General features: G+C 28.2%; 1 protein-coding gene across 1 annotated transcript; it reads right to left on the reverse strand.

Moving 5' to 3' along the window:
• Positions 1 to 501: 501 nt before the first annotated feature.
• On the reverse strand, positions 502 to 917 carry LOC126682424 (uncharacterized). The gene has a single exon (XM_050378109.2). It carries the CDS (start codon positions 775 to 777, stop codon positions 580 to 582), a length of 198 nt encoding a protein of 65 aa, XP_050234066.1. The 5' UTR covers positions 778 to 917; the 3' UTR covers positions 502 to 579.
• Between the last annotated feature and the right edge of the window lie 11,165 nt (positions 918 to 12,082).

Raw genomic sequence — 12,082 nt, forward strand, 5'->3', positions numbered from 1 at the left:
TTTCAATGGAAAACTAAATTGGTGTGAAAATTGTAAAAATACGCTGAAGTTTTATGATTTTTTATTGTTTACTTTTTTCCTTAAGGGTCTGATTTTTCTTTCTAAAAATGATGTTTCACCAATCTCTTTACTAGCTGTATACGAAATCGTTTCTTAGGTCACTACCAGGCATCTGCAAGAACTAAAACATATTTTGCTATGATTTCTGTTCTTGAAAAGATGTGAGAAACCTGAACAGAAAATGAAGAACTGAAAGTGAAACAGAAGAACTACTAAATTTAATCCATCAAAATTGAGAGAAATAATATAGAAAATTACAGAAAACAAAAGAAACACTAAGCCAAGAGTTTGATATTTTTTAAGTTCCTAATATAATTTCTTCCATTAAAAATATGTACATGAACAACTTAAACAAAACCCCTCTAGAAAACAGAGGAAGCTATAAAGCCAAGAAAACAAAACAAAAACAGTAAACTAAATACTAATAAAGAAGAAAAAAGAAAGGAGAAAATTCATATATTTATGTTCAGAAATTTCATCATCATCATCATAATCCTACTATGATCATCATCATCATCATCAGTTACCTACTGAAATAATTCTTTCTGCTAAACCGAGCGGCGACCGCGATCTTTCCCTACTAATCTTGCATATAACACCTCTCATCTCAGCTTGCTTCAACGATGGATGCCTTATAATCTCAAATTCTTGCTTTATCTTTATCACTTGGCTGTGAATTGGAACATTCTCGTTCTTGATTTGCTTCATCTCCTCCATTTTTATGGCTAAATCTTGACTCCCAAGAAACCCTAGTTTTCTTCTGTTTGAAAGAGGAATAGAAATCACACTTTAGGGTTTGCACAACTGCCTGCTTGTGAAGAGCTTTAAATGGATTGAGGTTCTATTTATATGGCAAGAAAAATGACATGTTTTGCTCATGAAGGTTGCCAAATATAAGAAAAAGTTTATTAGTGGACAAAATGGTATTTCCATTAATATTTTTATTTTAGTATTATTTATTTAAGTTGCTTCATATGTATCCGTTTCAAGTCGACTCTTTTGAACCGTGTAAGTTATACAATTCAGAAAAATATATACTTCTTTATAAGTAAGCAATCATGTGTGATTTTATACCCAATTTGCCCTTTTATTTTTATGTCTCTTTACATTTTGAGATTCAAACTAGTGACGGAGCCACTTTCAGACGAAATCGTGCGCTTATTTTGATCGGAATTAATTGTAAATGCTACTTATTTTTTTTAGAAAATATCTCGATTTCAAATTTCGTGTCTGATTGATATAAAAAATTTGTCGATTAATTTTTTATTTATTATAGTTCGCCTTTTAAACTAAATTTTCTAGTTACGCCGTGAGTCAACTAATATTTTTATTTTATGGATCAAATAGTGATCTAAATATAATTTAATTGGTCTTTTTATTTTATGAAAGTTATAAATTTATTGAATTTCAACCTTTATTATATAATATTTAATCATTTGTTTATTTATATAATAAATAAATTATTTTTTATGTGTAGCTCACCTCCCTTTAGTATTTTATGAATAAAAATAATAATTAGTGTGCCACTAACATTTGTTATAGGCATAGGTGGCTGGGCGTTGGCCAACTGCTTCTATACACATTTCTGTATGTCCAACATATATTCCTCTATTTGACTAGTCTTTGCGATATTTATTTAAAAATTAAAATAAACTAATAATAAAGATAAAAATAGAGGAAGTTTCTTGTCAAACTTAAGAGGAATTTTGAAAGTAATTAAGACTCTTTGGACTAGACTTACCCTAATTTGAACATGGAAATGATACACAAAAATATGGAAGAGTTCAACTTAATATGAGAAAAAGATCTTGATTTTTTTTCTTAATACAAGTTAATGAAATTAGGAAGAAAATCAAAAGATTTTATTGATACAATGAATTTTATTAGATACATTAGCAATTTGGAGAGGCTTGAGATTCTTTTCTATAAATGATGCACAGTTAATTGCATAAATGTTTCTTTAACGTGATGTTTCTATAATAAATTATTTGTCTTTCGTGAATGGGTAATATTCATTGAATTAATTTGACATGCATGCACATAAAATAAAACTTCAAGGTAATTTTGTGATCTTAATTTACCATTAAAGTTTCTGATGAATGAATAAACTATAATTCAAATGGTATAATTCAAATGGTGTAAGCACTAACAATAAATTATTAAATCGTGGGTTTAAATCCTCTCACAGACGCTTTTCCCTCCTCAATTATATATAAAAAAAGTTTTTAACAAAAACGTATATTCAAAGGAATTTCAATACTTTTAATTTTATAAATATTTGATATATCCATCGTGAAAGGTCTAAACATAGTTAGTTTGGACCTAAAAAAATATCTATTATAGTCAATGACTTTTACTTCTAAATAATTATAGGCTTAAATGACAAAAAATCACTAATTTTTGCGTGTTTTTGGTATTTAACACAATCTTTTAATTTTGGCAAAAAAGTACATAAACTTTCAAAAATTTGCACTTAAAGACACCATCACCGTTTTGGATGTAAAACAACGTCGTTTTAGATTGAAACGACGCCGTTTTGAAAGTAAAATGACACTATTTTTCAAAGGAAACACACACGTGATATTAATTGCAAAAAATTGGAAAGTTAATGTTTAATATGTCAAATTAAAAGATTATATTAAATACCAAAAACACGCGAAAATTTGTGATTTTTAGTGCATTTAAGTCATAATTATATCCTAGTTTTTTCTTCAACTAAATATTGTGCAGGAGCTCAAATATATTACTTTAATTTTGAGTTTGAATATGATATTTCTCTTCTTATATTAAAAAAATAAATAAATATCAATTGGTAACTATTTGCTTTAGGATGAATGATCTTTAAAAAAAATGGGATGAGAATAATATTCTAAAGTTAGTTTATGAATAAATCATTTTTCCTATAAAATTATTTCAGAAAAAAAGATCTAACTAGCTTAATATGGAAAAACTTTTACCAATTTAGGAGTAATATCTTTGACTTTATATGGAATTACTATAATGTCATTTTCAGGTGTGAATATCAAGCATGCGTATTTAGAATAGTGAATTAAATGAAAATATATAATTGTGGCCTCTTCCCATGACCTAACACATGTATTAAGACAGTTACCCTTAACTTATCCAAATAACCATAAATATATTATATATATACTTCTATTTCATCTTCTTATTTCAACATTTCCATATTTCCTTATATCCAATTAAAACATCTTTTTCTTTAAAATAATTAAAAAGTGAGAGCGTTTATAAAAAAATTGAATTCACAACCAAATAATTTGCTTATATCATTTAAATTGCAATTCATTAGTTAATATACAAATCTTAATACAACATAAACCTTAAATATACTCTACTACCATAAAAATTAGTTTGAAAATAAATATTATAATTTTCCTTTACAATTGATCAATAAATACAATTTTTGATAGATAAATAAATTTATGTTTATTCAAAAAATACATATACTTATTTTTCTTCATCAACTATTTCGACGAAACAGTTATATACAGCATAGTAGTCGCAATTGACACATCAACGATTTTTTATATTTTAGAAGTTATAAAATTGACGAACAAAAATATATTAAACTTAAAATATAATAAAATTTACTGTCATTTAACTTCTAAAATATAATAAAATTTACTGTCATTTAACGAACTTATAAACGAGATTAAACTTAAAATTTCAAAATCTAACCTTCTTAACTTTGATGGGATAAATTTGCACTGAGAATGATAAAATAAAGAATATTTCTAATCAAATAAGCTTCATCCAAAACCCTTTTTTGGAATTACTACGAAAATTGCTAGAAACTAAAATAAAATATCTCAATCTATTCTTGAACATTGAAATGATTTCAATGATATAATAAACACTACAAATTAATTTAATAAACTATAAAACTTTTCTAATTTTCATAAATTCAAATTCCAATCTAAACTAAGAACCCCTTATGAAAAAGAGAGAAGAAAAACGGTAATTATCAAATTGGTACTTATCTGAATAAATTTTGATAGAGATCACCAAGACAGTTACGATAATTATGAAACTTTTTTATTATTACATACGTGTATTTTCTCATATGCCACGTGGGGCGATTTTACTGGACAAAATGTAGGACTTACGTTGTAGGTGGTTGTTGACGTGTTCGTTATGGCGTTATTGTTAGGTTATACGGTTGTGGTTCCGGCTGCTGGACGGTTCTGCTGGCTATCATATGCGTGGAGTGTTAGCCTACTTTTGCCACATGGCGCTTTTTGATTTGCCTCCTTTTTCCAGATTAACGTATCCTATTGGCTAAAAAATATTCCTAACAAATTGGTAAATCAGTACCCACAAAGATTTTAGTTAGTGGAACAAAATTCATAGACATAAGTCTAAATTTAGTCTAATGATGAGGAGTAAATATTTTATATTTTAATGATTCTACCTTAACAAGAAAGTAATTAACTATTGATCTAGAATAGGTTGTTAATTAGTTAGAGAATGGCTAACAAGCAAAAAAAAATGACTTGATTTAAAAGAGCAAAAGGATAATGTTAATATCACCTTATTGTGTATGCTTGAACTTGATTTAGTAAGACATAATTGATTTTATTTTAATTTGATTTAATTATGTTCTTCTAAAATAAAAATCAAACTTCTCTTACTGCTATAAACATATTCAAAACTTCTAACGTTTGTAAATCTACCACAATATGACAATTTTATTATAAATTTATTCAATTTTACACAATTAATTAAATTGTATCAATTTTACTTTTTTTTAATATCCAAGTGAATTTTATTAAAACACCAAGCTGAGATCAACCAATAACAAATGAGTGATGTCTGGAGGAACAGTCTCCATTCAGACATTAAAAGTACTATTCTCACTAACAGTTTTCCTAGCCAAAGCATGGGCTACTCTATTTGAATTCCTGCTAACAAACTCATAACTCAAACAATAACTATGTTCATCTAAAGTAAAACTGTCATAGAACATCAAATCAATCTCACTACAAGACTTAGTTTTGTGATTAAAGTAATCTACTACAACCTTTGCATCAGACTTGATCACATAGGGAGTTAGATTAGCTTTGAGAGCCAATGTAGTTCCATCTTCTGATTGCCACAGCTTCCCCCATTCCTACTTCAACAAGTCCAGAATAACACTTGTTACTGGAAATCATGATTTCACCTTTCCAGTTCCTGATAAATGCACATGTGCCATAAACCTCTTTGTCTTCATTAAAACCTGCATAAACATTGACAATGTATGCATAAACCTTTTTATCAATTTTACTTTTAAACTCAGATTTTTAGTTAAATTTATAGATTAACTTATCGGTTAGCAAACTATTTGTTAGAACTGTAAACTCTAATTCATAATCTAAAAAAATTATAATTAACAATAATAAAATTGAATTCAACGCTATTTACCTTTCAATTAGAGATAAGCAGAAGCCAAAGTAATCCATTAATCCGATTCAAACGAGTTAAAAAAGTTAAAGTGGATTGGTTTGAATGTGAATAATGAAAAAGTATGATTTTTGATTTTAATTTGGTTTTTACCATTAGTTAACCAGATCGACCGAAAAACCAAACTTTAAATATATGATTTAATTATGTAAATGTTTATATGTGTATATATACATATATGTAAATACTTAATATAAATATTAACTATTTGGCAAAAAAAAAATATAAATATTAACTAATATTTATTATTTTAACTATTATGTATAGTTATTATTTAAATATTATATTTAAATATTAGACGTGACTTGGTTTTTAATTTATTTCTTAAAATATAATATGGTTTTAGATTTTATTAAACCAAACCGAATTATATTCACCCCCTATTTTCAGTGGTTGAAGAAGAAAAAAAGATAATTTTGAAGTTTAAAATGAACAGAAAAGGCAAATGAATATAGTATTTCACTGATAGATCAGAACAATTAAATTAATAGTGCAAGATTAAATAGATTTGTGGCAAAAATATCGAATTAACCTATGTTTGTAAACTATAATTTTTTTCGATAGATTTAAAAAAAAAATCTAAAAGCTTGATTTTTTTTGTTCATTAGGCCTGAAATAAAATTATAAATAAAATGTTAGTTTTGGTACAAATAATTAAAAGAAAATATTGGTACAAAATCATTGAATTAAAGACCAATAAAATTGAAAATAAAAAAGAGAACAAGAAAAGAAAAAGGCTGATTAGTGTTGTTCTCTTGCTTTGCTTAAATTTTTTTGATAAATTGCTTTGCTTGATTGGAAATTCTGATTTTAATTCTCATTGCGTGAAAAAGAAGTTGGGAAGAAAATTTACTCTTTACAATGGATGGTGTTATGGATAAGGCCTAACATTTAATGACCCGATTCTCGACATCAAGACCGACACTATAAAATGAGATTAGTTGCTCCAAAATCCGCAGCAAGTTTTAAAAGCATTTTAAAAATCACTTTAAATGTTTCGCGGAAGTTAAAACACATTTTCGAATATTTTAAAAATCTCCATTTAAAATGTTCTGGTAAAAATCATTATTGAAATTTTACAATTAATTTTCTCTTTAATTAATGTATTCAAGTTTCATAACCACTTCATTAGGGTTTATAATGCATCTCATTATGCACACACCATCTCATTATGGTTATAACTGCATTTTGTTGTGCAAACACGTTTATTATTAATATTCTGGTGCAGTCGTTTGGACTTTCACAACATACACACATTATATATGTCAGAGTTTTAGCGTTAAAATGAAATATAATTGATTATTTGTCAGTTACCGGAGGAGATATTCAATCTAAGGAGTCTTCAAAGCTCACCTGAAATCATCAAAGAACGGGCAGAAGAAACGCCAGAGGTGAGTCTCGAACGCTCACTCCGACGCTCAGTCAATATATGTGTAGGAGAAAGAATAAAGAAGAGAAAAAAAGTAAAAGTATAAAAAGAGTATTACCCTAGACTTACCTTTTGTAGGAATATTTATAGGAAATATTGTCACATGTGTTGGTAGGGACAAAGTTAATTGACTTGTACTGTTTTTCTCTAGTTGGATACGCCGACTTAGTGTCAAGGAATGTTTATTGTCAGAATGTTGGCGTATACTCGGTATGCCAAAATTGGTTATGCTCGGTTAAATACTTACCTTGTTATGACTTGTTATTGGCGATCTATGGTACGAGTTAGGAGGTTATGCTCGGTAACTCTAATTTGCTCGGCATTTGACCATTGGGCTTGATATTATTTACTATTGTACTTTGGCCTTAGTGTTTAGACTTGGGAATATTATCCTATCTTTAGCTTTATACGCGTGTACCATCTACATTGTTATCAATAATGCATAAATGGGTTCAACGGCTACTAAAGCACCACCACACAATACTATAACTACTGCAACTCTAGATATTAAAAGAAAAGGTCATCATACTTTATTCAGCCAGAGATTTCCATAAATAAAAATTGTAAATTCAACGGGGTCAGTTAATACTATAAAAGAAAAGGGTCATCATACTTTATTCAGCCAGAGATTTCTATTAATAAAAATTGTAAATTCAACGGGGTCAGTTATTGGCGATCTATGGTACGGGTTAGGAGGTTATGCTCGGTAACTCTAATTTGCTCGGCATTTGACCATTGGGCTTGATATTATTTACTATTGTACTTTGGCCTTAGTGTTTAGACTTGGGAATATTATCCTATCTTTAGCTTTATACGCGTGTACCATCTACATTGTTATCAATAATGCATAAATGGGTTCAACGGCTACTAAAGCATCACCACACAATACTATAACTACTGCAACTCTAGATATTAAAAGAAAAGGGTCATCATACTTTATTCAGCCAGAGATTTCTATTAATAAAAATTGTAAATTCAACGGGGTCAGTTAATATGAAAGCAATGCATCCAGATTACCGATTCATATGAAACCCTAGACCATGATTTATATTCCTATATGCTTTCAAAATAAGGACATAAATTTATTCCACTTTATACGGGTTAACCATCTCATTATGGTTTAACCACTCAGATCTCGCCTGTACTCTTAACTAGCCTTTGGTCGTAAGTCTTCCGTTACCTCTTAAAATTTATTCCACGTTATGTCTGGGCCATTACCTCAGACTTCCAGACTGTCACCTAAATTCACACAGCACATACAACCCATTCTAAATGCAATACCGATAATCACACAACACTATTACCACCCAATAGTAAACATGTTTCAATGAATCTAAATCGGTTTCAACACGTGTGCATCTTAATGCAATTTAATATTCAAATATATATATGGCATTTATAAATCATGTAAAGCAGTTCGCAAATATTTTTAATTCTAATATTTAGCAGTATAAGTTGTAAACACACTCACAATAGTCGCTTATTCCAAATTTAAAAATTTCGCCCATCGAAATTTCAAAACCTCTGTTCACTGGTACTCGCGACAAAATTCACTGGATCTAATTTATAAATAAAACATTAATAAATGTATTAACTCTAAATTCTAGGATATATTCTAGACGGACTCAACCAAAGAAACCAAATAATCAAATATCCAAATTTGATTCCGACTATCTCTTTCCACGTGATCGTATTTCGATACGATAAACTCTATCCACGTTAGCTTATTTAACTAAATAAATAAATATAGAATTATAATTCAACACTTTTAAAAATTCACATCTAAAAAATATACTTTTAGAAAATCCAAACAAATATACTACACTATTAAAATCAAAAAATATTTTTCCATCAAATATTTTGGCACCTTTTGGGGCACGCCCCCCTTCATTTACTGCCAGAGCAAATTCGGCAGTAACAACCGCCGAATGAGCATGGGACTGAGCCTCCATGCTCTGTCCCCTCTGCTCCATTTCCGGTCACCGGATTCCGGTAGTTTTTGGCCGGAAAACACTAAAACGTTCTAAAACGCTTAAAAATTCAGTTTGAGGAATTTTAACACCAAAATTCACCAAAATTTATTTTGAACACATTTTTAAATTTTACATTAAAATTACAGTAGCCCATTTTTTAAAATAATTATTTTCCATTGTTTAAACACTTTAAAACCGAATAAACAATTAATAATCAAAACCGATTATTAATCCCTCAAAACTCATCACTTTAATCACTTTAATTCATATATAATCAACAAATAAATTTCATAAATTTTTTATAATTAATTTCTGCCCAGAAATTTAAATGACTTAAATACCCTCTTTTTAATGATTTTTGAGTTTTAAAATTAATAAAAATCGGAACTCATATCATTAAATTTATACCTAAAACATTTAACACTTTTAATCTATGAAAAATACACTTTAAAATATATATTAGTCTATTTAATTAAATCGGCTCAGAAATAAAAAATATATTTAATTTCTCATATAAAATTTAATTAAAACCGAAATCCAGCAAAACAACAATTAAAACCGATTATTCAAACATCAAACCACAATTTTAACTACCTAAGCATGTATTTTAAACTCAAACAACATCAGTAAATAAAATTAATTATTTGAGCTTGAAGAGATACCTTGATCCTACATGCAATAGTAGATTATTAATCTATGAAAGAATTGCAACGTTTTTTGCTAAGAAAATTTGGTGAAAAAAATGAAAGAAAATGGGGATTAAGCTTATATTTAGGGATTTTTATATAAATTAAACAAAGAAGTGGACATTTGCTTAATTTATATTAAGCCATAAAAGTATCATGCTAATTTATTTTAACATTTGGGCTTGGCATTTATGTAAAGCCCACGATCAATATCAGATTAAACTAAATCGGAGATTCCCGGTTTAATTTAGATAATTATTTTAATTAATTTAAATCAATATTTTAGAACTAACAAATGAATAACTCGTAGAAAAAATACATGTAAAATATTTTTTTAAGTTATATTTACGTGAAATTTATTACCCGTGTTATAAATTAGAGTTTTTAATTGAAACGTCAAAGTTGTTCGAACTACGCAGATTTTGATCCCGTCAAACGTGTACGTAGACTTTTCAGGTTAAATCTGACATAAAGTACCTTTTTTTTTAAATTTTATTTTTCCATTCTATCTTTTCTAAAAAATTTACTTTTCGTTAAATATATTTTAACTTCAATTGATTTGTTTATTCTTAAATTTGAGATCGATTCCACTCATCTCCTTCAAACATTTTTTTGTTTCAAATTCATCCTCTCAAAATTCTTAAAAAATAAATGCAAATTTTCAAAGTCCAATCGAATTATGTGGAGTTTGATCCCTTTTCACGGGTACGTAGGTAGTCTAAATTTTTATTTTCGATTCAAGTCCAATTTTTCAAAATCTTTTATTTATTTATTTTAATCTTTTATTTTTATTTTTCATTTCGTGTTTTTATTTTGTTTTCGTATTATTTTATTTTTTATTTTATTTTTTAATTAATTTAAGTACTCTATTATTATTTTATGTGTATTATTTATATTGTAACTTTCATATTTTTATTATTTATTTATTTATTTATATTATTCTCTAAAAGAAAATAAATAATGCATTATTCTGTATTTTATTTTCCGTTTAGAAAATAAAATAAAACTTCTCACAAATTATACCTTAGATAAGGTACTTTACTAATATTTTAAAATTAAAATATACTTTAACACGAAGTCATGTCAATAAGATTAATAAATGAATATTTTAAAACTACAGTCAATCATTGAACATATAAAATAATTATCGCAATACGAGTTTCAGCGATGGGCATGTCAGGAAGGCGATTGATATCCCTACATGCAAAATCTGAATCCTAAACGCAGACCAGTAAAAACGAAGGTGATCCATTCCACTCAATAGATTGGTGGCGGCTCCAAATCGAATCAAACAAATCGAAAGCGATGAGTTTCATGAGCCTAAGAATAATTCATTATATTATTCTATTAATTGGGTTAATATGGTAATCAAGTTGGACTTTTTCCGCCGGCCCGCAACATACCATGTTTTCTGGTTCATATAGATGTTTCAAATTACACTTTAATTTCCTCTAACATCTCGGTAACAAAAGAGAGAGAGCAAGTGTTCAATATCTCATTAGAAAATCTGTCAGAAAATATTCTCAATATTAATGCAAAAAACGTGAAAATTTATAATAACATGCAATACGTGTTCTATAACTCTGATTAGAACTGCAAAGTATGCATGAAAATTATACCATTTGAATTATATGATAAAAATTCAAAATGAAACTATGCACCAAGGAATTTAGCATCAATTCGATTACGGTAGAAAAAGAAATAATTGGAGGAACTTGTATATTTTAGAGTAGTTATAACTTATTTTATCGATTTAGATAGATGATACCAACCAATAAGGTACATCTCAAATGGTATAACCGTTGGATAGTAAACTGGTAAATTGTGAAGTCAAACACTGTTTTAAAAATCGGACCAAAGCGACCGATAACCAGATTAATCGGATCCGGCAGGCAGTCCAATTTTTTAACCTTTATAATTGGAAATCCAGTCCAACCGGATTGAATAGGAAAACCTGGATAGAACTGGTGACCTAGAACCAGATGGACCGGCCGATTTAACCACATATATATTTTTAAAAATTATTGAACTTTTGATTTTCCTGCATTTTTAGATATTTTTTTTATTTTGATTTTTCTGTACTAAAATTAAAAAAATCAATCAAAAGACATAATATTTATTTGAATTATTTAACATTTGGTAATAAATTATAATAAATGTTTTAATTACTAATTGATGGACTGTCTTTTGAATGGAGTTTAACCTGTAGAATAGAGTAGATGGCTTATCGGACGATGCTTGTCCGATTAGCACTTTGATGCTTCTGCCAGTATTGAGTTTAAGGGAGCATCACTACTAAAAAACTGTGTTTTACCGGCAGATTTTAACGACGGATTCAAAATCCGCCGCTAAATCTTTTTTACCGACGGATTTAGCGACGGATATGAAATCCGCGCTAAATTGTCATTTAAATTGGCGGGAACACTCCCGCCAATTTTTTTGATGGATTTAGCGACAGATTTCATATCCGT

Source organism: Mercurialis annua, linkage group LG5, assembly GCF_937616625.2.
Source record: "Mercurialis annua linkage group LG5, ddMerAnnu1.2, whole genome shotgun sequence".
Lineage (NCBI taxonomy): Eukaryota > Viridiplantae > Streptophyta > Magnoliopsida > Malpighiales > Euphorbiaceae > Mercurialis > Mercurialis annua.